Here is a 26,742-nt window from a genome sequence, read left to right on the forward strand (position 1 = left end):
AAATTATAATATAATATGATATGATATAATATAATATAATATAATATAATATAATATAATATAATATAACAAATAAACCATCAAAGGAATATCAGAATCAGAATCAGAATACTTTATTAATCCCGAAGGAAATTAGGGTTACAGCAGGCAGCACGCTAATGGCGCATGCACACTTACAAAGGAACCTTCTGACCAACTTTACACAAACATCACATTGGGGAGACATGTCAGAAAGGTAGGCTGATAGGAAAAAAACAACGAAAATACATAACATGAGGTAAGAGGGGGAGAAAAAAAACTCCACTCAGACTGAGCTCCTAGTGGGAGAACAGTTTGATAACAGAAAAAACACCTCAGCACAAAAAGCACATGACTATCAATACACCATAGAAACACAAGACAAGCAACAGGGGCGGGTAAAGGGTAAGAGAGAGCCGGTGTAGACAGCGCATCCGGTCCTGCAGCATGTCTGCGCTGGTCCAGTCGACTGCCATCTTCCCCGGTAGGGCACAAGCATCAAAGGCTTTGGAAAGGGAGGGGGGATCAGTGTGTGCATATCAGTGTATGTGTGTGTGTGTGTCCAGAGTTCAGCTGAGAAAGTGTCCTTCGCCCAGTCGCCCAGTAAACAGTCTTCCAGCCAACGCAGGTGGCCTTGCATGGAATGGGGGGAACAGTCTAAACACAGTCGTTATCAGGGTGTTTTGTTCAGCTCCAGCCTTGAGGCCGCAGCTGGCGCCGAAAGGGTCTCCGCATGAAGTGATGACGGTTTTTACTTTAGTGCGAACAACTCATATGAATTTCAAAGCTGTTCTAACAGTCCAACACTGGTCTCTGAATCTCCCGTTGGAGAGCCGTGAGCTTTCTATGATGTTATCCAAACTTACGTTCCGTGATGTTGTCGTTCTTTTTGCTCAAAGAGCAGGTTCTGAGAACTCACGACCGCAGTGCACTTCCCCAAGATGTGATCAAATTTGCGCTCAAAGGTGTTATTCGAGCTAGCCCCTCCAGATGTAATCCAGTTTTTCACTCAGAGGTCTTGTTCTGAGTATTCACGGCAGCCGTGCGTTCTCCAAGATCTTCTCCGTGCTGCACTCAATGAGCCCATTTTGAGAAACTCACGCCTCGTCCCACCATTTCAATCCCAGCGGGCAGCCTTGTGGGGGTTTAAACAGCCGGTTCCGCTTCCTTAATTCTTCGATAAGTCAGGGCCAAGCCAGCTCCGATCAGCAAGAACCCTGTTATCATGGTTCCGAATAGGTAGATATCTTCAGCAGTCAGGCTCACCCGAGCCCAGACTTCTCATTGAGAAGGGGTGTCAATTGCATTCAGAGACCAGTTGATCAAATCCATAATTCCTCTTTTAGGTTTTAGAGAACAGACTGTGAGAGAGTGTTCCAGGGAAAAGTAAGTAAAAACACAAGACAAGACAAGGACATAAGATATATATATATCAGTGGTGTTTACTATCATGTCGTTTTAAACAATGGTGGTATCAGGCTGCAATTTACCAGTCAGTGCATTCCTGCTGTAAGCACTGGTTTCAGTGCCCTTTATGTTTGCTTCTATAGACCAACATGCTGGATGTGACTTCTTTATCCAGCCTACATGTTCTGTGCCTGATGCTTTGCTGCTGATATAGCTCAGTTGGGAGAGCAGCAAACCTTGCTTCACCCAATCATGTGTCTCCTATCATGTGTCTCATTGAGATCACCTCATCCAAGATGCCAGTGGGGGTCCATGCGCCTAGGAAAGGATTTCAAAACTGCATTGTAGGTGCAGACAGTTGTAAGCCACCCAAAACATCTGCTCATAATGACCCACGCCTTCTTTTCACACCTTGGCTCGTGTGGTGAGGCACATGATCAATAGTGGATCAGCGACTCTCTTAAGGACATCTTATTATTAGCACTTGGGGTTCAATAGGGGCTCTTGTGGGGTGATTGTGGCTCAAGAGTTGGCAGGTTGTCTTGTAATTGGAAGGTTGCCGGTTTGAGCCCCGCCTTGGGCAGTCTTAGTTGTTGTGTCCTTGGACAAGCCACTTCACCCGTTGCCTACTGGTGGTGGTCAGAGGGCCTGATGGTGTCAGTGTCTGGCAGCCTTGCCTCTGTCAGTGTGCCCCAGGGCAGCTGTGGCTATAATGTAGCTTGCTATCTCCTGTGTGTGAATGGGTGGATGACTGAATGTAGTGTAAAGTGCTATACAAATACAGGCCATTTACCTGGGGGTTAAATGTCCACCTCTTGGTTTTACAACTGAAGAAGCTTCTTGGATGAGAGGTTTCATTTCATCTCTCATCCAAGTGACTTCTTCAGTCTCAGCTCCCTGCAAGTTTCCCCACCCTTATAAACTGTACATTTGCATAATGACTGAAGCTTACACCACTGGCGAACATCATTAATACATGCATCAGGCTGCATCATTAATATCTAAATTGCCATGACCATGATCCACAACCACTGATAAAAGACCATTTATTAATGACCATTGTTTCAATTGCCATGAGTACCATTTTCAAACCTCCGCTCAAACCAGCAGTCCTCCTTGTCCAGGTTTGGGGTTAGGGTTAGTGTGTACATCCTCATCATTGAAAGAGTGGCCACTGGCCCATAGGTGTCCTGGCCTGAAGAGTTAGCTCTTCTGTGTTGTGCCAGACGCGTAACCAGAGGTTGTTTGGTTTCTCTGATGTATAAATAAAAGAAATCCTCCTGGCACTTAACACTATATTAATCTGTTTGTGCTGAGGGACCTGATCGTTGAGGTGGACCAATTTTTGGCACAACATGGGGTTTGGGGTTTGAAAGCCACACAGAGATGCAGTGTTTAGAGAAAATGCATCTTGCCTTTTCCGATTCTCCTGACACATAAAGGATCACTAAAGGTTTTCGCTCAGGCTGCAATTGTCTTTCTTCTGTCCTGGATCCCTTGGAGCATTTTCTAGGTGCCTTCCCAGCTTTGACAAACGTCCAGCTGGGATAACCACATTTGCTCAGGGCCTTCTTGATGTGATGTTCTTCTGCTTCCCTGGCCGCTGTGTCTGTGGGGATGGTGTTCGCTCTATATTTTAGCGTCCTGATGATACCCAGTTTGTGCTCCAGTGGATGTTGAGAGTCAAACCTTAAATAATGAACGGTATGCATTGGTTTAAGGTACAGATCAGCTTTTAAATGTCCCCCATTACTGATGGAAATCTCACTGTCACTTGCACTACTTTTATCAGTGTAAAGCCGAAATAGCTCAGTAGGGAGAGCGTCAGACTGAAGATCTGAAGGTCCCTGGTTCAATCCCGGGTTTCGGCAATGCTTTCTTTTATGTTGACCCTAAATTACTGCTTGGCATATAACACCACACAGGTGTGGCAGAAATCCTTAGGCAGCTGAATTCATAGAAAAGAACAAACAAACTTCTAGCTGTTGAAAAGTGAGGACACTGGAAAAGCCTTATACTGGGATTGCATATAAAGCATCATCTGATGGTCGGGTTTCTCTCTGATATTGTAGGTCTTTACCTTATTAAAGTACCTTGAGGTCACGGTTATTGCAAATCCACTAAGGTACTATTAGGTGACACGAGCATAATAGTAGTACCCTGCCCAAATAGCTAAGTTGGGAGACTTGGTGTAGGTCTAGTGTAGTATTTTTTTCTAACTACTTCAGACAATCTATAACCCTCTTCCTGTAACCGCTTTCTGGGCTCATAAATATTTTCGTCACTGAGCAGTGATATCATTTTCTCATGATAGTCTTTCTGGTTTAGCAAAACCATGCACCTACCTTCAACTGCCAGAAGAATGATAATATGGTTGTCATTACCAAGCGATGTGAGTGCCTTCCTCTGCTCCATACTAATGTTGGATGTTGGCGCCTTTGCATTACTGAGAAAGGCAGAAACTTCCATCCACAATGTTTCCAACACACAACAAGTGGGTCAAAGTACATTTGTTGCCTGGTCTTAGTCTTTTCATGCTGTGCTAGACGAGCCTTCTTATGTGCTGTTTGCTCATACTCACGTACCAGCTTGATAAAGTGGGTTAAAGGGAATCTCACATTGCTAAGGAGTATTTGAGGGTTCACGTAAACATTAACAATTGCCGAAACCCGGGATTGAACCAGGGACCTTCAGATCTTCAGTCTGACGCTCTCCCAACTGAGCTATTTCGGCCACAATCTGCGCCCATAGTGCCACACACTCCAATCAGAGATAAGATTGCAATCAACCAAGCCAATCAGTCATGCTGGTGTGGGACAATAAAATACACTTTACTTTATTTATATAGCACATTTAATAACAACAAAATGTTGGCCAAAGTGCTGTACAAAGATAAAATATTGTTCTATTACTGGGCTTCACATATAAAATTCATGACATACCGGCTAGCTGACAGTGTTAATCCCCCTACATGGTTGCAACTGGAGCAGGAAGCTTGTCAGCCTTATTGCATAGGAGTTATAACGGTGTCTCTCTTGCCCACGGATAAGTCTATGTATGACGGCAATGTGGTGATACACAGCACCATATGTATTGTTGAGCAGATTAAACTACACTTTAATTTGAAGTCTTTATCCTCTATCATGCCCATTTCAGGCAATCCATCTTTTAAACCATCTATTTTAGACACTACATTTTGACTTTGGAAACAGGTAGGACTTTGTACAATCAGTAATCTATACTGGGAGGGTGTCTTTGCCATTATCAAGTAGTTACAAGAGATATACAAACTACCAGGGAGAGACTTTCAGACACCAGCAGATAAGAGACTATGTCAGTAAATACGTACAGAGCTTTGAGAGTCTTAACAATTCCTTTCTTGATAAATGTCTCCAACTTTCACCTTTTAGTGAGAAATGTATTTTTTGCATCTATCAGAGTCTAATGTCAATGAGCCCTGTGAACTTGTTCTTTATCAAGTCTAAATGGGAAGAGGAGTTAGGTATTACAATCACTAATATTCAATGGGAAGAAGGTTTGGAGAATCCATAAATGCAAGACAGTGCTTAACTTAATTCAAATCTCTATATCGTCTACACTTCTCAAGAGAAAAGTTAAATAAACTATACCCTGAGGTCTCTCCTATCTGTTTGAAATGCTCCCTAGCTAAAGATAAGTTAAGCCATAGTTTTGTTTTTTGTGACAAGGTTAAAAAATATTGGGCTGACATCTTTGATTCAGTGTCTCAAATTTCTTGATTCAGGTGAGGACATCCCAAAAAGTTGATTCTGTTCCTCTGTAGTGTTTTCAGTGGGAGAAATGTTTCGTCACTCATCCAAGTGACTTTTTCAGTCTCGTTTGACTTCAGTCATATTAGCCCACAAAAAAACTTTTAAAAATCACCAGCACAAGCATGACCTTGAACATTTGAAGTTAAATAGCCTGTGTGGGGGAAAGCATTGTCATGTTGGAGGACAGAGTTTGGTGTCAGATGGTTGCAGAATTTCATCTAAAATCTGGATGACAATCAAAGCAAAAAAATTGCCAAAACCCGGGATTGAACCAGGGACCTTCAGAGCTTTAGTCTGACGCTCTCCCAACTGAGCTATTTCGGCTATGCTGTGCAATGAAAGGTGGTGCCACTGATGCTAAATATTATTAGCTGGTACTCAAACAGCAGTCAGACCAGCATGTCTGGCATCAAGAACATGCCACTTTCAATCACCTTTCTTCTTTATCTTCAGTTTAAACGCCTCTATGGGGCCAAGCATCTTGGAGGATATAAGTTTGGTGTCAGACTGTGTGGGTTCTTGGTCATCGAGGTGATGGTAGTCTAAGGAGGTTATAAATAAAGCAATTGGACTTGTTGAAGTTTCTTGAAGACATTTCACCTCTCATCCAAGAAGCTTCTTCAGTTGTAAAACCAAAAAGGTGTAGAGTCCCAGGTATTTAACCCCTAGTGGTAGTTGTCCATTCAAAAATGGCGTAGGTCATTATGAGCAGGCATCTTACATGAGGTGATATCAATGAGTCACATGACAGGGTGAAGCAAGTCACATGCAGCATGTGGTTCTATAGAAGCAAACATAATGGACACTGAAACCAGTGTTTACCAGTTTGTCAGACAGGAATGCACTGACTGATAAACTGCAGCCTGATACCAACGTTGTTTAAAATGACATGATAGTGAACACCACTGATATTATTTTGATGATTTATTTGTTTGGGTTTTTTTTCCCTCTTTGTGCCAGGAAAATAAAGACATCAATATATTAGTTATATTAGGCAATATATTCATGTATTAGTACTTTGCAGTTTTATTTATGTGCCGATGTGCAGTAAAGGTGGGGAGAGTGCAAAGATGGAAAGAACTGACTGTTAGTTTTAGTACTTTTGTGGTGGTTTTATGGCTTATTTTGTGAGTTGTTTTGTCTTTCTTGATATATTTTAAATGTAGTCATTGAAGTTATTTAATAGATCTCCAATTATGGTACATTTATCGTGTCCTCAGAGAGCTAAAGGAAGATGAAAACAGCCAACACAAACCTATTAAACACCAACAGAACAAGCATGGCAGAGCAGTTCAATACTCTCAGAACAATCCAAACGTGAGCAGCGTCTGTGGGTGAAAGCATTGTCATTTTGGAGGATAGAGTTTGGCATCAGAACTTAAATTTATCAATGACAGTGATGCCACTTAAAACAACTAAAACCCAGGGTTAAACTACAGACCTTCAGATCTATAGTTTGACGCTCTCCCAGCTGAGCTATTTCGGCTATGAGACACCAGTGATAATAGTGTCTCCGACTACAAACAGTCAGTGGGCTAACTCCTTACTTGCATCACTTGCAGTAACTTGGTGGATTTGCAATAACTGTGACCTTAATTCACTTTTATACGGTAAAGACCATGATCACATTTTGAATGGTTCCTTTTAAATTGCAAAAAGAAAAAGTCTGACTTGCACAGGCACATCTGCTTCAAAAGTTGTTTACCTCTACTTGTGCAAATGTAAGAAAAATGTGATCTGTTTTTAAATACTCTACCCTAATAACTCTGTGGTCACCTCCCAGAAAACCCACTGTAGTTAAATAAGAAGACAAGCTTTCTTTAATTACATACGTAAACAACTTATGCCTCTATAAAGGTTTCTGCAAGTTTCAACAACATTTCCCAAAACCTCTAAATGTGTAAATGCTCCGTTTCAGTTTTTTTGTAGTTGCCTTTGTATGATGTCAGTGAGAGAGGATTTCCTTAATATGGTCATGTCCTTGAAACTTTAAATATATCCAGAAGTTGTGGAAATGAAAAACAGCACAGTTCTAATTAACGTTCATGTGATGTGGACCAGTTCATCAGTTGTGTTTTTTTCTTGGGAGAGCATTAGATTAAAGAGCCAATAAAATCTGTTAAACCTTAAATTGAACTGGCTGCTCCACTTTCTAAAATAACAATGTCATTTTTACTACTGTAATTCTCAGTTTGTTTGCTTATTTTATTATTTATTTTAAAAGCAAACAAACCATAAAGGTGAAATTAGAAACCAATCTGTTTTCTGTACCAGGCATGTTATAAAGCTGAAATTTCGAGATGCTAACCTGAAATTTTGACTTAAAGACATCAGCAAAAACAAAAAACAAGCAAACAAAAAAGGAATTTATTTATTTTAAGTCCTACATTGTGCAACACCCAAGAGATTTGTATGTACATAAGAATGCAAATAAATAATAATAATAATAATCTTTTTTCTAAGTTTTCTTTGACCTCATAACCAATGTTCCCTCTAATTTTTCATGTGTCTGAGCAAACACACAAACTTCCCTGAGCGGTCCCTTGGACCACTGTGCGCAACAGCAAACATGTGCACTCTGGTCACAGCAGCATCGAATTCATCTGAGTTACATGGTTTATTAAAATAATCGAATTACAGTATTTACATTTCTTTTAGAATCCTTTTAATTAAGTGCTTTATCCCACTTACAATGAAAACTGTAAAAAATCTTGTTCGTGACCTGTGTAGTATGTTAACACTATTGGAAGTAAAAATAACTTGAACTGTACCAATTTGCTACAGTCTGTATCAAATAAGATGCCACACAAATTATTTACACACACAAAACACACTAATTACACAATGCAACACACTAACCTTCGACTTCAAACAGGCTTAACGTCACAAATCTCTCACATCTCCCTCCGCAGTCACTCCTACAACGTCCCCTTCTTCCTAAACATCCAAATGCCATGTTGCCATATCATTTGTTGATTTGTCAACATGGTACATTTTTCCACCAATAGGAAAGGGTGGAGGTTTTTTGGTTTTTGTCTTTGCTCACAAGCGGAGAGTGCTTTCAAGCGCTTTCCTTAGAAAACACAGTTTTTACAGTTTCTTCCAGCAGTAAATATAAACAATGATAGTTCAGGAATAAACATGGCATATATTTTTTTAATCATAACTCTGGTTTTACATGGCCAATCAACACAATTTAAAAACTGGTATATAGTTTGAAGTCCACACTTTCAGACAAAAATGGAATAGTTGTCTTCGGTTGACATAACATCTTTTTGCAATGTCATCTTAATTTGGTCATGACTACTTTATTCTTCCTCAGCTAATCAGCAGCACATGTGCTATTGTCTCCTCCTCCTAGCTCCAAGCTGAAGACAGGTTCTGTGCGTTGAAACATAGTAACGAGTCCACACCACATTTTCTTGTTAGTAACAAGGTCAAAGTCAAATTTATTTATATAGCACATTTCAAACAGCCATGCTTAACAATATAAATATAAAGTGCTTAACAATATAAAAATGGCATTAAAAAGCAACAATGTAATACAATAATAACAATATAAAACAGCGTTGTAATGATTGAAATGGTAATTATTTAGATTACTAGTTACTGAAAAAAGTAATGGCCGTTATTCCCATCTCTGATAATGACACAATTATTTGTATTTCTACTACTCATAAAGTAGTGACAGTATTTATTGATCAGTATCCACAAATTAAAATTGTAAATAAATGACACTAGCTGTGCAAAAATCTGACTGAGACCCTAAACTTTACTTTAAATTTTTCGACTTCCCTACTCACATTTCCAGTGGTTGGACGAGTTGTCATTAGTGTGTCTTCCGCTTTGATACTCTAATCTATACTATAATCACTAGTGCACATATATTTATATTTATAGATACATATATATTTAGTCATCTTTTCTCTTTTACCACGTCTCTCTAATATTTTGCTCCTTACTATTTTTCTATTTTTTTATTATTTTATTTTATTCTACTGTATCATGCTGCTGAGTGACTGCTGCTCCTCAAACATATTTCATTGCAATGTTGACCCTGTGCTAACTTGCATATGACAAATAAAACTGAAAACTGATATACAAATGTGAATCTTGTCATTGGCTGGAGCCGCCAGTCACCGGTCACTCACTGACTCACACTGCAAAACAGCACAGAATGACTTGTTATGTGTATATTTTAATTTGAATTCAGGTTGGAATTCTTTGTGCGTAGACCGTGTCACGCAGCTTAGAGGGAACAGTGCTCATAATGCTTTCCATGGTCAGGAAGAGGCGCAGACCCTGTCGTGGCTCTTGATTGGGACGTTGCTGGATGACGTAATTGTTCTTGCCACACTGAGCGCGGAGGCTGCTGGGTAGAAAGGTCAAGAATCGATGGCCGCGCCGGACGCGGTGGGCTGTGTTCAGGGAACTGTTGGCTTTATGGGGCCGATGGAAACTCACGAAAGGACCACACGGCGGCTTTAACGGAGAGCCGCGCTGGGCGTTGCTTATATTCCGGGGAAACGCTGAGCTCGTCGTGCTTTGATTTCCTGACTCTCTGGCTGCCTAACAGACTCATTGTTGTTGTTTTGGCTTCATCCGTCGGACACACACACGCTGCTCCCCGAGATCCTCCCCCGTCTGAGACCGGAGTCCAGACTGCCAGAGTGATGGTCTGCTGTCCGTCCCTGGAAGATGGATGAGAAATCCAGCAGCAGCAGCCACCATAGGCTTCTGATCGTCCTGCTCATGGTTATGCTCTTTGGCGTAATTATGGTCCAGTATGTGTGCCCGAGCAGGTCTGAGTGCCAGGCGCTGCACCGGCTGGGATCCTGGTTTAACAGCGGCAAAGCGACTGGGACCCGGGTAGGGGACAGCGAACTCCCGGACGGGTTTCAGAAGGATCCGTACATTGCGGAAGACGGCGCTATGGCCCGGTTTGTCCCTCGTTTTAACTTCACCAAAGAAGACTTAAATCGCGTCGTAGACTTCAATATCAAAGGGGACGATGTCATAGTGTTTCTGCACATTCAGAAGACAGGGGGGACGACCTTTGGGCGACATCTGGTGAGAAATATCCAGCTAGAGAGACCCTGCGAGTGTCACGCAGGTCAGAAGAAGTGTACCTGTTTCCGTCCAGGTAAAAAGGAAACCTGGCTCTTCTCCCGTTTCTCCACCGGATGGAGCTGCGGCCTCCACGCAGACTGGACTGAGCTGACTAGCTGTGTCCCATCACGCATGGACTCCCGAGAGGCTCCGAGGAGTCTGCCCAGGTTGGTAAAAAAAGGGGGGCTCAGTGGGTCTGGTGCCTTTCATCAGAGGTTTCCCCCCAGTCTTAATGGGGTAATCACTTCGTAATTAAGCTTGTCTGTTGCTTTATTTAAGATAATTGCGCATTTTCCTGTCAGCTTTGTAAACAAAAGATTGTTTTATGCTTGAGTAAATTAAACAACACTTAAAAATAGTTGGAAAAACTTTTTAACACTTTTTAAATCAGAGCTCGTGATTGTATGCAGGAAAAAAACGTATTCATTCACTATAGTCCAGTTTTTCCACCAATTGCACAGTCTAGTTGTTTATTCACTATAATAGTGAGATTACTATACAAGTAATCCTAAATGGTCAATATCCAAGAGGAAAAAAAACTCCTAATGCAAGGTTTTCTGATTCAAAATGGGTTTATGGGTTTTGGGGGGAGATTTTCCAACATATGGTGAAGGCTAGTGCTGTGGCACAGTGCAAAGCTTCTTATCGATATGGTACCAAGTAAATACAGAGCTGATATTTTTTACACTGTCCCAAAAGGTTGATTCTTTTCATCTGGACGTAGCGTTTTCATTGGGAGAAATGTTTTGTCACATATCCAAGTGGCTCCTTCAGTCTCACTTTACTGCAGGTTTCCCCAACCTTATAAACAATACATTTACACAATAACTGAACCTAGTCCACTGAATAAACAATGGGCTGAGAGGTCAGTTCCTTGATTATTAATATGCAAATATTCATGACCATATTAATGATGAGGAAGACCTCGTTAGTAAGGGGCTGGATGATTGCTGTAGAGGGAAAATTGTGGGTTTACTGGCAAGTTGAAAAGGATGTTTTTAGATAAAAATTTCTTCTTCCACTCTATCATTTAGTCTCTCCACTTTAGCTTTGAACAGACCATCCAATGACATTAATTTGTCTTATTTTTCCTTTTTGGCGAAAAACAAATAAGTCAAAACGATAACATATTTGTCAAAATGTATATAAGTACAATTGCACAATAAAGCTGGTCATTTTGGCATTTAACAGTATTTCTGTGGCAAGTGGTGTGGGAGTTGCTTGGTCCAAAAGTTCTGGGAAAGTGTTTATCGCACAAAAACATAGTTTGCTTTACAACAATCCCAACAAAAGTGTATTTAAAGTTTGAGTAAATTAAACACCACTTAAAAAAATTAATTATGTATGCAGGAAAACCTTTGTAATGCCACAGCAATTTGTTGTAATTGTTCTATGTTTAGCCATGATTGCTTGTACATTCCAGGTATGCAAAGTGCATGGTGCTGCAGTACATGGAAATGTAAAAAACAGAAAGACGGGTCAGTATGTTTGCTGAGCATGATGCATTTCAACTTCAAGGTGACTGAGAAGCGATGCATGAGTTGTTTTTAAAGGAACTAATTCACTGGTGTGGCAGGGATAATGGAAAGTTGCCAGGGGTCAATTATGTGCTTTGATTTTATTTTAGTTTTCCACTTCTAATCCCTGTGTTGTAATGTTTTGCAGCGAAACAAGACTAATAGATTTAGATTCAGAAATATCCTGAAGTACAAACAGAACAGACGGGCACGCCATGGACAAACTTCCTGCTTTCTAGGGAAAAGTGGCTAATGTTTGCATTTCTACTCAAATCTTATATGTATTGTGAATATATCCCTTGTACTGACCTGTGTGAATGAACATTTAGCAGCTTTAGAGGCAGGTGGAGTTTGAGGTAACTCATCCCCTATAAACCAGCCAAGTATGGCAAAAAGATCTGGTGAGACTGTGATGCCAAAACTCAAAGAAAGTTTAAAAACCACAACTAAATTACAGTAGAACATTTTAAAATATCTCTCATTGATAAAGGAAACAGCACCGGTATGATAGAAGCGCATAGAGACAATACAGAAGTATCCTGTGTAAAATATAACGGGGTCATAAATGGTCGCTTTAGGTTTAAAGATGGTTTCTTGCATTTATCAGCATCTTCTTTACTGCTCACCAATCTCACCTTCTCCAAACATTATGAAGCAGTTTTTTTGTTTTGTTTTGATAAAGTTTTTTGGCACCAACCAAACGGGTTTAGACCTTCCACTGAAGGAAAACTCTGATACTGTCAGTGTTCAACTTTAGATCATAATAGCCATAAAACAGCAGGAAAATGCACAGACTTCCTTTCAGTAAAGGTAACACACACCCATTGATTAAACTGTATACAAACCCACTGTGAGCCAGGAAAAACTGTATGAACGAAAGTAAAATCAAATACTTCAGCTCTAAATGAAATAAAAAATCAGAACATTGTTAGTTACAACTTTATTACTGATCTAATTGTGTCTGTTTCTCTCCAGCAGGAACTATTATTATATCACCATCTTAAGAGACCCTGTATCACGCTACTTGAGTGAGTGGCGTCACGTACAGCGCGGCGCCACGTGGAAGGCCTCATTACACGTGTGTGATGGACGTTCACCAACGCTGTCAGAGCTGCCAAGCTGCTATTCAGGAGATGACTGGTCAGGCTGCTCCCTGCAGGAGTTCATGGACTGTCCCTACAACCTAGCCAACAACCGGCAGACCCGCATGCTGGCTGACCTCAGCCTGGTTGGCTGCTACAACGTTTCCACCATGAGCGAGGAGGAGCGCTGGGCAGTGCTTTTGGAGAGCGCCAAACGCAACCTGCGGGGCATGGCCTTCTTTGGACTGACCGAGTACCAGCGTAAGACCCAGTACCTGTTCGAGCGCACCTTCAACTTGGAGTTCATCGCGCCCTTCACGCAGCTCAACGGCACACGCGCCTCCAGCGTGGAGGTACCTCCAGAGACGCAGCGCAGAATCCGCCAGCTGAACCGATGGGACGTAGAGCTATACGAGTACGCCCGCGACCTTTTCCTGCAGCGTTTCCAGTTGGCGAGGCAGCAGGAGCGCAGGCAGGCCAGGGAGAGGCGACAACAGGAGAGGAGGCGGCTCCGTGGTGGGCTCAGAACAAACCAAGGGAGGCAGCTGAAGCCCACAGAAACGCCGCGTTCCACCAACAGCCGCTCTGTTGTAACCGAGGAGCGGCGGAGAGAAAAGCCTGCTGAGGACAGCGTGGCGTCTGAAGTGCCACTCCCAGACTGGTGGGATCTGGATGAGAATAGCACTTTAGAGGACTATTTAGACAATGTGGAACAGTGGTAGCGATGGGTACGAGCAGTGGGGTGTCTTAATGCTAAGTGTGCCAACTTCTGCCTTGTCTGTTTTCATATATCCAAGTTATTTTTAGCATATACCTTCCACAGATGTCCTATTGAACAGTCTTAAACGACACATTATTTATATTGATTATATTTCTTTCCCACATGGACTCACAGAAAGGCAAGCTATATCGGTCTAAGTGATGGTACTTAACCTTCAACACTACATATTGAACCTACCTGAACTCCTAATATAATGTAGCTAAAACAACAAATTGTTGTTTTATTCCTCTTTGTTGCAAAGGTACACTTTAATATGTTTTTCTATTTAAGAAAACAAACACTGTTTCTTGTGATTAATAATCTATATGTTTGCCAAATCATTGTCTGGTCTGCGGTGTGTACATTTCGAAATGTACCTGTGATCTCAAGTGTCTTTTTAGTAACAGAAAATGAGAATGGAGTTTTTTTTAGATACCTCAATGTATAACATTAGCTGCTAAAGTTGTACAATTACTGAATGTGTCTGTTTTGCTTTTTGTTTTTAATATAAAACAAATGCTGTTGCATCTGCTGAATTGCTCTTCTGTTCTTCCCAAATGGAGATGTCTCCTTTTTCCTCGCTGATATCCTTTTGTCTGCAAATGCAACACAAAAGGGTGCACGCTTTTGTGTTGCACGTGCAGACCTTTGAAAAACCAGCAGGGAGCGCTGAAGCAACCTTAATGAAACAGCAACTTCCTGATACTCACGGAGGTAATAGCTTTTTCTTGAATTCGGTTGGGTAGTATTAAGATCATCATTAAAAGCACCTCGGAAAATTTGATGTGTATAAAATATTAAATAAATGTTTAGCACAGCAAATGGAAAATTATTATTTGGAGTTTACCAGATTGTGAAAAGTTATTGGCTACTCTTTGATTTAATACTAGTAACTTTTAGAAATGTATAAGGTTGTTGACAGGAATCTAAAATCCTGATAAGCAGGCGTATATTACTCCAGTGTACCTTGTTTGAATGCTAGTTTAACTCAAAATGAGCACACTTGCAGATAATTAGGCTAAACAACAAATCATTTTAGGTATTTTTAAGGAACTAACATTTTAACACACTTTTTTAAAAGTGTATTAAAAACATGGTATCACTTCACTATTGCTATGGTAGCCTCTGTACTATACCACAGTCGTTTTTATAAACAGCCCCCCATTTTCAGAGGCTTCTGATAAGTAGTTTCATGGTCAGGCAAGGCATGTAACTCGATTCAAAGTGTTAAATTTATACTTTAAAGCTTTATATTTTTAAAAAGGAGGCCCAAAGAGAGAGAGGTCATCATCAAAATAAATCTATCAGAGAGATGGCATAAACTTTAGGAGTCACTGAATAAACAATCTGGTGAATTGTTAAAAACAATGAATGTACTGACCAGATCGGCGACACCAAAAAGCCTGAAAAGACCACAGAAGAAAACTAAAGTTATTTCTATAGTTAAGAAAAACAACTCTAACATCTAAAAAGTCAAGAACACTCTCGAGGAGGCATATCATTGTGAAGGTCAACAATCAAGAATGTAAATACAGATTATTTACAGCAAGGTGAAAACTACCAGTAACAATCAAATCCAGGAAGGTCAGATTAGACTTTGCCACAAGAAGAAAAAACATGTAAAAGATCCTTCACACTTCAGAAAAAAGATTTTTATATATATATATATATATATACACACGGAAAAGGGGAGAAACAGCTTGCGATCTGAAGCGTGGCATATCACATGTCAAACATGGTGGAGGTGATATTATGGTATGGGAACGTATGGCTGCTAGTCAAAGCCTGTCAATGATATTTACTGATGATGTGACTGCTGATAGAAGCAGCTTTAAGTTGTGAAGTGTACTTCAGGGCTCAGCTAAATGCTGCAAAAATGATCACAGTGCAAATGGATAATGACCCAAAGCAAAAGCAACCCAAGAGGCAAACAAATGGGATATTCTTCAAAGGCCAAGTCAGTCACCTGATCTCAACCCAACAGAGCAGCTTTTCAGTTATTTAGTACAAAACTGAATGCAGAAAAACAACTGAAGGTGACTGCAGTCAAGGCCTGGCAGAACACAGCATCTGGTGATGTCCATGGGTTCTAGACTTCAGACAGACTTTGACTGTAAAGGTTTTTCATCCAAATATTAAAAACAAAACCTATATTTATAATTATAGTAGTTTGTCCACTTAATTTTTAGATGGTATTTGACAGTCATGTCCTTAAGAAATCCAGAAAAGGCTAAAGTACACAAGAACTAGAATGAAAATCAAAGGATAGAAACACACAAAAGAACAATGTAAATTATGGATAGCTCCACTCAGAGCCCGAACCTCAGCATTATTAAAGCAGTGTAAGATCATTTTGACAGAGAACAGAAGACAAGACAGCCAACACCCCAAGAATAAGCCTTCAAAACGCGTGGAGAACTATTTGTAGAGACTGCTTAAAGAAATTAGGAGAAAGCTTGCCTAAGAGAGTTCAGGATGTGTTAAAGAATAAAGGTGGTCACATTGACTCCTAAACTCCTCAGAATTGGGAAAAATAGTTTTTGGCCGTAAACACAGTATTTCCCATCTTCTAGCAAATTTTTTTTTAAGTGGCTCAAGACTTTTGCACAGTAGTGTAGCACAAGCATTAGACACTAAAATTATATTATATTATATTATATTATATTATATTATATTATATTATATTATATTATATTGGGGAATCGTTCAGGTAAGCCTTTCGTTGAACCTGAATGTATATGATGTCACCTACATGCACGTATAGAGCTTGCTTTATCTACCTGCTACATGTTATGGCGGTCCACCTTCATACCTGCCTCCCTTCAGTCGTGACTCTGATTTCCCTTAATGATGTTATCAAGTAAGCGACACACGCACACACACACACACACACACACACACACACACACACACACACACACACACACACACACACACACACACGCTCGTCCAACTCCTCCCTCTCCACATTGCCCTCCCTCAGAATTTTTTTTTTTTTTACAAATCTGTTCTCTGTGTTGTGTTCACTTGCATTTGAGCTGCCCTGTAGACAGAGCCCGCTTCTTCTTCTTCTTCTTCCTTTCACTCCCCTGCGGCAACACGCTTTTTTAATTTTCTACTCGCTTCAGATTTATTTTATTTCACCCAGCAAGCGTCCCCCTCCTTTTTTCTCCTTCTCCCTCCCCTAATTCTCTCTCCTCGCTTTAAGGCAATGCTGAGTGCGTTACACCCCGTCTGTGCAGAAAAACAGAAAACAACGATCAAACAAACATTTCAGCCGACGTTACGTTTTTAGGAGGAGACGTCTGAGCCCGGCGGATCACTTGGACAGGTAAGAGAGCGCAGAGCACGCAGAGACTGGCGCAGCCTGACGCATTTGTAATAACTGTGAGTTTCGTATTTAACCCGTGCTGCAGCCATTTAATGTGCCCTGTTTGACTGCAGCCTGTTGCGTGGACACTGAAAGCTGCCTCGGTTATTGCTAAACGCGTGCGTAAATCGCCGCGTTTTACACCTATGCATTGTAGTAATAACGTTTATAGGTATTTGCACGCTTAAGAGCATGTCTGGTAGAGGAGTGCAATGCGCTGTGTGGAGACAAGTGGTGCAGAGAAAAGCGTTTTAGCTTGTATGGAGAATTATAATTTATTGGACATTTAAAGTCCAATTTTTATTTATTTATTTTTGTGTTCTCCCCAGAGTGAACTGCACCAAATATTTTAAAAATAATCGGTGTTAAATTACTCCCCGAGTCAGCCTCTCTACAGTAATATCGACTGTAAAGCTATTAAACCCTGCAGGTTTCTATCTATGCTGTCATGCGGCCAGCCTTGTCCTTGTTTGTCCTGTATGAGGTCAGACACTCAAGCCACCATGCGACGCTGTGTTGTCACTACTTCCCTGCCTAAACTGTATGCAGTGCTTGTGTGTGTGCGTGTGCGTGCGTGAGTGTATGTATTGCCATCATATCAGACTCATCTAACAGTGCAGCCTGTCAGGACAAGTTCACACTCCCTCCAGGCTGTGGACTCTGTACCAGTCTAGCTAGTTTTTCTTTACTTAATATAAATACAGATAAACTGACACACACACAGGAGTGCACACAGCTGCATTTCCCACATAACCTGTTTTCATTTTCCCCTCTCTCACAGACACACATTAACAGCCCTCCATCTTTTATGGCACAAATAAAACCATTCACCGACACTGTAGCAGCGATTGCAGAGTCAGGGATGGACAATATTTTTACTGTCTCGGCTGTAAAATAGATAACTTTTATTATCTCGCTGCAAAGATGTGAAACTTCCAATCGAAAGCAGCCACACAAGGAAGTGAACTGAGAGTTTTTCTCTCATTCAAAACTGGTGAAGGGCGTGAAATGGACGAGCTGAGCTGCATGCTTCTGACTAATATGATCGGTGTTGTCCTAAGTGATGAAATAGGTTTGTTGTAAGTTTGCTTGAATGGAAGCTGTGGCGCTTTAATGAGCTGAAGGGATTACTGATACTTAACCTAATTACTCTGCTCCGTCTCTCTCTCTCCTGGCTGCTGGCTTTTGCTCTCATTCTGATTTATGGATTGTTCACTTTTTTTAATCAATCACCTGCTCATTGATGTTGTCCTGGTGTGCACTCCTATAAAAAAAAAGCTGTCTGTTTGCTGGGTTGTAACCTGCAGATAAGTGATGTGCTTTCACAGCTTTGGTATTTTGTTTCATAACTACCTGTGCCCTCTAGAAGTAGAAATCACCAGGCTTTGGGGGAATGAGGAAACTCCAGATTAAACAAAAAAACTCCCACAGGAAACTCAGAGATTCTCGTGTGAAACCAAAACATTTTTTCCAGGGTACAGTTTTAAAAATCCCACACGGTCTTCCCCCGGTTGGTTAAAGGCCATTTTTGCTCAATCTAACATTAATATAAGATGTAGGAAGTTCACCCACTCTGCTTTTATTATTCTATTGTTGTTTCTGTCAACACGCAGCATTAACCAGTAACACTCAGCTGCTTTTAACGACTGAAAATAAACACAAACAGCAGAGAAAGGTCAGTTTTAAGCCACTCAAATTGGACCGCTGGGGAAAACACTAAAATGCTCCATTATGCAAAAGAAACACTGGATTGTTTTTTCTGTATCTCCTACATTTTTATTGGTATTAGGCTACCTGCTAGTGTGCCTGTCGAGGTGACAGCCGGCCCACGGGCCAGACATAATGCAGACGTCAGAGCTCCGGTGAAGGTTACGCTGTCGGTGCACCCTGTTTGATGACGGACGCAGTGCGCTGGTGTCAACAGCAGCCAGCGTCAGTCCTCCCCCATCCGTAAGCCACCTACGTGTTGACCCCCACCTGCTGACTCCTTGAGCCCCTCTGCTCGCTGCAGAAACCTGGAGGACAGGCAGCGGTTTAATCACTGTTATAACTAGGGCAGTCTGTATTTATTCACCGTGCTGCATCCCTGTAATCACCTGTTTGTGCTACATCAGCTGAGATTATTTATGTAAAAAAAAAAGTACACTCGTTTGTACAGCTCGACTTTAACTAAGCAGGAATGCAGATCATCAGTTTTCTAATCAGAAAGTAATCGTGGCTCGTCTCTGTAGCCCTGGTTGCGCAGGTGACCCCACACACTGACGACTGTAGTCCTCATTGTAGTGGGCTCATCCTCTACCCCATATCTTATGTAAAAGTCTAAAATGCGCATCCGAAAACATAAATAAAAGTAATTTGTTGCCAGAAAACTAATCAGCAGCTTTTTTTTTTGTATTGATCAATATTTTTTAAGCAAAAGTGCAAAATGATGTCAATGTTCTGGTTCCCACTACAGATGATATAGTATTAGATTTCCCCCTTAAGAGTTATCTTAAAAAAGCCCTTAATCATCATGTTGTTTGACTCTTTGTGACCTTGCAGTGGTGTCCACAAACTCACGCAGTCTTATTTGCCACTTATTCTGACGGGCCTTAGCAGACCTGCAGAAGCTTAAACGTGCCTGCTGCTTTTGCAGATTCCCAGCAGAGCTGCTTAGAAGACTTTAGTTTCTCTTTTCACAAGTCTAAAAATGTTGAAGTTGTTTTCCTTTGTTCACCTGCACGCAGTTTCTTTGCTTGCTAACAAGCAAAATAAGTGAATCCAACATTCCCACAATGGTGAAAAAGCCAATGTTGATTATGAATTGACCTATAAAGAATTGCTTGATCCAAATGAACTTTAGTCACAACATAAGTGAAAAGATGAAGACAAAAAGTATCTGGAAATCATTAATTAATCAGAGGATCAAGGAAGTGTATTTTAAGAAAGTTAGTTTCATTAGTTAAAATCAGTTTATCTGTCAACCAGAATTAAGGTAGATTACCTCCAGCTCTTGGTGTGTCAGCATGGCCATAACCTACTTTTTATAAGCATGATATTCATGCTTTAGTCTTTAAACAGCAAGTCATTGGATGTCAACATTGCAAATGGGATTATTTGTCAATGTAATTGTGCATATATACACTTCATTAAGACATTATTATTTTAATATACACATTATAAACCCTTTCCTGGATATATTATGTTTAATCACTGAACAGCACTTTGTTATCTGTGGTGTTTGAGCAGATAATTAACATTAATAAAACTAAAGTATGCAGTATCACACCCACGTTTCCTGATCAGCATTTAGTGTAAGAACCAAATTCTTTCTCTTTCATTTTTTCTTAGTCAACCCTTTCACTCTGTCTGCTTCTTCATTCCGTGCTCACTGGCTTTTTGTTCAACTCGTGTGCCTTGTGGTCTCCTCCTGTCAGATCTATTGTGGTAGGTCGGGTTTTGCAACAAAGCAGCTTAGCAGTAGATGTCAATTCTAAACTGTGTTTAAAAACATATTGAGACTGTTGATATGTCAATGTCTTATTAGCCTGAACTATTTTTAACAGAGATTACAGTTTTTCAGCTGCAGTAGTATGTTAATGAGTCCTGGTTGACCAGTTTACACCGTTTCAAGTGTTTTCATGGTGTTTTAGAGCTATATATGAAGAGGAAAGGTGTGGGTCTGACAAAGAAACCACTTACAGTGCATGCTCATTCCAGTGATCGTGGTGCGTCCTGGATTATCCTCCTCTCTGACTCTAATAATCTGACTATAATACACAAAGTCTCTGTCTGTCTGACTGTGTGTTTGTTTCCTTGTCTGCAAAGTCTTTCTACGCTATCAGGAGTTGGGCAACGAAACTTAGAAAACAGATAAATCTTAGGCCCCTGAAAGCTCTTAGCCAAGGATGGGCAATTGATTTTCCTTAAGGGAACCACATATGAAACTGGCACTGTTGTAGAGGGCCGCATCAATAAGCTTATAAAGAACTAAAATTAACACTGAGCAGAAATAAATTCAAATTATAGGTGTGGCCCTCCACGAGAATCTCAGCTTTGTCATGTGGCCTCTTGGGAAGATGTATTGCCAGCCCCTGTTCTTGGCTATGTCCTATATTATGTCATCATCATGTTGCTTAACAACCTCCTAGCAACAGGCTAAAATGACCTGATATTTGGCATTTACGCGTCAGTAAAACCTCATAGAAATACCCCATCCATTTTATTTCACAATAACGTTTACTATACAAAAGATAAATTGTGCTTAATACCTTATGATGCCATCACATTGCCTAGCAACCACCTTGCAGTGGGATAACGCTTGACCCATTTTTAGCATATACATAACATCTACCAGTCTTATTTATTTATTTATTTTACTTTTTTTTACATAAAGGACATCAGTTTACCAACAGCAACAGGCCAACGGATGCTGAGGTGTGTTGTTGTGATTATAATTTACAGTTCAGCTCATAAATTCAGTGTTTTTCAATTCGATTTTATTTATATAGCAACAATAATCGCCTCAATGCACTTTATATTAAAAGGTAAAGACCCTACAAAATACAGAGAAAACCCCAACAATCAGTTGACCTCCTATGAGTGACGATAGTTGAAAGGAAAAACTCCCTTTTAACAGGAAGAAACATCTGGAAGAACCAAGCTCAGGGAGAGGCGGCCCTCGGCCATGACCGGTTGGGGTGAGGTCAGGAAGACAGGACAAAAGACATGCTGTGGAAGAGAGCCAAAGATTAATAATAACTAATTATTAAATGACAAGAGCTCTATTAACACATAGTCAGTGAAAAAGAAACAGTGCATCATGGGAAACCCCCAGCAGCCTAGACCTATTGCAGTGTAACTAAGGGAGAATTCAAGGTCACCTGATCGGGGTCAGCTGAGGGACTATGTGCTTTATCACAAAGGAAAGTTTTAAGCCTAATCTTAAAAGTAGAGAGGATGTCTCCCAAATCCAAACTGGGAGCTGGTTCCACAAAAGAGGGATCTGAAAGCTGAAGGCTCTGCCTCCCGATCTACTTTTAAGTACTCTAGGAACAAGTAAGCCTGGAGTCTGAGAATGAAAAGCTCTACTGGGGTGATATGGTACTATGAGGTCTTTGAGGTAAAACGGGACCTTGCATGTGATGAGATGGATTTTAAATTCAAAATTTTATTCAATAAAGTCAATAGGAAAGTGTTTACTGAGGACATAGATCAAGTTGGCCAAGCACTTTTTTTCTCATAGGCTTCTACACAACCAGAAGTCTTTTTATAACCAGAGAGGTTGTCCCCTATGGACCATTAAAAATAATGCAGGTTTCGGGCACTTCTTACATTAGCTTCACTTTTCAGACTTGATCCACCTTTTGTCCTCTCTCTAGTATCCATCCATTCATCCAGCTTTCTTATCTAATTCAAGGCTGTGAAGTGGTTGGAGCTTATTACAAGAAAGCTACCCATCACAGGGCAACAAAGAAGTAGCTTAACACTTATTGGAATGAATGCCATGAAATTTCTGCAAAGAAATGTGTGGTTTCTGATGAAGATGAGATTTTAAAATTTCCAACAGTATTAATGAGCAGGTACATGTTTGCTTACTATAGTCCCCTACCATATGTTTTGCCAGGATACTGGGCAGTGGTGCCTAGTAAGTTAACATGCACAGCCGTGCACTAACCTACAGTGTTAAAGTATGTACTAGTTTGTTAGGGTTATATGGGAATTTTGCAGTATTTTGCATGTAGCTCACAGTATTAGCGTGCAAGAAGAGCATCACACATATCCACTAGGAAAGGAAAGGATTGTCAGTTCATTCAGAGTACTTCTGAATAATTTGATACTCTTAGGTTGCAGTAAAAGTCATCTGTTCTTTTCCATTTAGCTACATTTACATGCTCGGTGATGTAGGAGCAGCTCCCACTTATAAGTAACTAATTAATAAAAGTTACTTTATCACTTGCAAAATGTCAGGTCTGCTAACTCAGGCGCTCACTGGTCTGTTTATGACCATGCTGTAAAAAAACAAACAAACCAACACCCCCAAGTGGCCATGTCACATTTAACCCACTTACACATTATTCCATGGCTTTAATTCTCTGTTTTTAACTGTTTCCTTTGTCTTGCTGTATCCATAAAGGCCTCAATAGAGGCAAGAGGCAAACTGAGGAAAGCAGAGTCCCAGCAGCTTGTATGAGGAAGTAAAAAATTGTTCCTGTGTATATTCAAAGTTGCCCAGTGCAGTGTAAACTAGGCTGGCATTGGAGGAGAGCCAGTTTTTCAATGCAGCTTTCCAAGAATGGTTGTAATGGCAACTGTGCGCCATTTGGTGTCTGGTGTGGCGAGCGCGAGGAGTGTTGCTGAGGAGCATTTTAATGATGTGTGTTGCATATTGCTGAGCTGCATCGTCAGGATGTGCGTAAGCAGAGGCGTTTGACACTGATGTGGACCTGAATGAAGGACAGGCAGAGCTGCAGGAGGAGGAGGTGCTTGCCTTGTGCCCCTGAGAAAAGTTTCTATCGATCTATAGGTAGGCTGAGAGGAGAGAAGAGGCACAGACAAGCAGAGTGGTTAAAGCAAGCAAAGCAATTGCTGTACCTGCTCATCTCTCATTCCTCTTTTTTTGGCTGGGATGTGTCTTTGTTCTTGTGTTTGAAGGTGGGTGTATCAATTCAGTTCCCACCTCCCCCTTATCCCTCCGTCTCCCACTCTGCTGCAGTGTTCTCCTTCTGGGCTGTGTATCTGCATGCTCACACACACACACACACACACACACACACACACACACACACACACACACACACACACACACACACACTCGTTCCCTCACATTCTAGCCCCCCCCCCGTCGCTTCCTCCGTCTGTGTCTGCCGCCGTCAGACGCAGGGACTGATAATATCTGCTCCAACGCCCTGTCCTCCTTCCCCTGTTTTGTTTTTTTATTTTTCACTCCTTCTTTCCTGCATCTCTTCTGTTCTTAATTAATTGGACATGCACTCAGGTTTTAAACAGCATAGTCTTCTTTCTCTTCAATTTACAATTTAAAAAGTCCCCCCCAAAATGCAGTCTGGACCTCCTCTTCCCTTGAGAAGCTGCTAGTTTCTTCTGTGTGCATGTGTCACCTCTCTGATCAGTATCTGTATTCACTTAGTGTCTGGACACGTCACTCTGCTCCTTCAGAGTGAGCAGCACAACAGGCTGCATGCATCATCCTTGCATCATGCTGCAGCAGAGTGCACAGTTTGGATAACTCCTCCACATCTGTGAGAAGACTGAGCTGTCTGGTTTCAGCTCAGGGCTCTTGTACAGCGTGGATATTAGCATGTGGCTCAGCCATGACTGCCATGACTGTGCTTGTACCAGTGAGGAGGGGTGGGGGAATCAGAGAGGAACAAGGACAGGCTGTGTGAAGGGAGGAGCTGAGCTTTAAACTGCTCTGTCATTGGTTAGTCACGTGCCCTGCCTGCCTGTAAGAGTCTGCCTGATTGGCTGCTGCTCTGCATTGAGCACAGCAGCTGCAGTTGTGATGAACTACCCCTTCTCTCTCTGCCCTGGCTCTGCTTTTCCTGTCTCTACCCCTCGCATTAATAACTGTCTGGCACTCATCTGTGTGGACCAGCGTGCCAACCTGTGCCACTTCAAGGACACCTCTATCCGCTGTGTGTTTCTGCGTGAATCATGTCAAGTTAGTCAATTACTTTCTGCTCCATGGAGCTCACCGGAGTTAAAGTGACGTCTCCACTGCCTGCAATCTCCCTCCCTCCATCCTCTCCCTCTCTCTCCCTCTCTTATATCACTTAATCAAGACATACTGTAGCTTGCCCTTTCCTGTTCACCGCTGCCTCCCTCCCTGCTACCCTATTTGTTTGCCCTCGTCTTCTCCTCTTTGGCTGTTTCGCGTCCACCCTCCCTGCCTCGTGATCCTCGTCGCCCTCCGTTTAAGCAAACTCCACACCAGGTTGTAGCTCTACAGTCACGTTCTCTCCTCAACAGGCTGGTGTTTTGTTAACGCTCCTCTGTTTTTGCAATCCACAGCAAGGCAGCAAGCAAGGACATGCAGCAGAGAGGTCAGTGAGGAGGAGGAGGAGGATGACAGCAGAAGAATAGGAAACGGACAAGGAGGGATGAGAAAGAGACTGAAGTAAGAGGAGGAAGTGGAACTCCAAAGTGCCTACTGCGAGGGTACGTCTGCCGAGTCTGCTGGATTACAGCGGGACGGTGTGTGTCTGGCCTTGAATGGAGGCTGTATTTTATCCTGACAGCCACAGAGTCATCCATCCCACATTGCTGAGCTGCAGTCCCAGCATACCCTGAGCTGAGCAGCCACTTCGTCTCATCATTACAAGGACATCTCCGTGTAAGACTGTCTGTCTTTTTTTTTGTTTTATTTTTGTTTTGTTCTTGTTTTTTGTTTTGCTCTAAAGAAATCTTTAGTTTCCTTGTCAGGCTGCCCAAATATAACTAAAGTAGAACTACAGTGAATGCCCCAGCCTGGCCATGTTGACGTGAATGTAGTGGTGATTTACAGCGGGCTGATACAGGTGAATGCACACACTCGGCGACTCTGCGATCCAAGCGACATGCCAGAGTGATGCCCTCAGATTAGTTTCCTTTTTTTCTTCCTTTTTTTTGAGACAGAGCTGGCCTCTGCTCACAGTCAAGCCCCTCTATATATCTCACTGCAGTGAGACTTCAGCTGCCACTTTTCCCAGGAAGAACTAATAAACATCCCCCAAAATACACCAACCAAAAGGACTTGCTGCCTATTTGCACTGAGGAGAAACCGAAAATATTTTTGCTTCTGTTTCCTCTGTGTTGTGCTGGGGGATTTTTTGTCTTGAATCACCATTAGTCACCCTTGCTCTCATCAGACAGTTTTCCGTCAGTTTGCCCACTGCCGCTGCACAGCGTCTGCGAGCGTCTCTGATGGCTGTCAGCATGAACATGGGACGAGACACCAAATGGCTGACCTTGGAAGTGTGTCGTGAGTTTCAGAGAGGCACCTGCTCGCGGTCTGACGCTGAGTGTAAGTTTGCACATCCCTCACGGAGCTGCCATGTGGAGAACGGCCGAGTCATCGCCTGCTTTGATTCGCTCAAGGTAACTGTGCTACAGACACGCTGCTCTAATACAGCTTGTTTGTTTCCACACATTCATTGTGCTTCATGTCAAGCTAGTCAATGGCTTTTGGCTCTGTGAAGTATTATATAGCTGAATGACATATAAACACATCCTGACGTACACACAAACCAGGATTTTGTGCAGTGTTTCAAATGAGTTTGCTCGTCTTTAGCAGGAAAAACACATCACGTAGCGATACGTTAGGATTTGCGTGGTCCACCCCTTAAACCTATTAAACTATGTCAGTTGGTCATAACTTTACTTAACAATATATTCTAATTTTATCTTTATAGTGTAAATCTCTGTGATTCTGGGCCTGGAAAGTATAGGGATGTGTGTTATTTCAAGTCTTAGTAACATTTTTCTGTAGTTTTTTAAAAAAATTGTATAATGAAGGAAAAGTGTGTTCTTTTCACGTCCCACAATGGCCTTTTTAATTCATGAGAAAAACAGCTGTAAATGACATATTTTATTTTGTCACCATTTAGCTAAGATAAGAACACGTCATTAGGGGTTTACTGCCTGTAAAGAGCGTCTGGCCTCCCCCTAAGGGGAAAATCACCAAGACTGTAATAAAATTCTTTTGAGCTAT

General features: G+C 41.5%; 2 protein-coding genes and 2 non-coding genes across 10 annotated transcripts in view; 2 read left to right on the plus strand and 2 right to left on the minus strand.

Annotated features, from left to right (window-relative positions):
* Positions 1 to 4,085: 4,085 nt before the first annotated feature.
* trnaf-gaa (transfer RNA phenylalanine (anticodon GAA)) lies at positions 4,086 to 4,158 on the minus strand. Its single transcript has one exon. It is a non-coding gene; the product is annotated as a tRNA-Phe (tRNA).
* A 1,309-nt stretch (positions 4,159 to 5,467) lies between these two features.
* trnaf-gaa (transfer RNA phenylalanine (anticodon GAA)) lies at positions 5,468 to 5,540 on the minus strand. The gene has a single exon. It is a non-coding gene; the product is annotated as a tRNA-Phe (tRNA).
* A 3,860-nt stretch (positions 5,541 to 9,400) lies between these two features.
* hs6st2 (heparan sulfate 6-O-sulfotransferase 2) lies at positions 9,401 to 14,220 on the plus strand. Of its 2 annotated transcripts, none has more exons than XM_026143950.2 (2): positions 9,401 to 10,492; positions 12,818 to 14,220. In XM_026143950.2, the coding sequence occupies exons 1-2, from the start codon at positions 9,915 to 9,917 to the stop codon at positions 13,644 to 13,646; spliced, it is 1,407 nt and encodes a 468-aa protein (XP_025999735.2). In that variant the 5' UTR covers positions 9,401 to 9,914; the 3' UTR covers positions 13,647 to 14,220. The 2 variants fall into 2 exon arrangements, with proteins under 2 accessions (XP_025999735.2, XP_025999744.2); XM_026143959.2 differs by having other exon boundaries at positions 12,821 to 14,220.
* Positions 14,221 to 16,558: 2,338 nt separating this feature from the next.
* Positions 16,559 to 26,742, plus strand: part of mbnl3 (muscleblind-like splicing regulator 3) — a 36,247-nt gene continuing 26,063 nt past the window's right edge. The window contains exons 1-3 of one of the 6 annotated variants that reach the window (XM_026143972.2): positions 16,559 to 17,015; positions 25,065 to 25,386; positions 25,901 to 26,129. In XM_026143972.2, coding sequence (XP_025999757.2) covers positions 25,956 to 26,129 — 174 coding nt within the window. In that variant the 5' untranslated portion in view covers positions 16,559 to 17,015; positions 25,065 to 25,386; positions 25,901 to 25,955. Of the gene's footprint in view, positions 17,016 to 24,513; positions 24,988 to 25,064; positions 26,130 to 26,742 lie in introns of those variants that run through there. The other 5 variants (XM_026143980.2, XM_080307852.1, XM_026144007.2 and 2 more) reach the window with 5 other exon arrangements.

The sequence above is a fragment of the Astatotilapia calliptera genome, chromosome 2 (assembly GCF_964374335.1).
Source record: "Astatotilapia calliptera chromosome 2, fAstCal68.1, whole genome shotgun sequence".
In the NCBI taxonomy this organism is placed as follows: Eukaryota; Metazoa; Chordata; class Actinopteri; order Cichliformes; family Cichlidae; genus Astatotilapia; species Astatotilapia calliptera.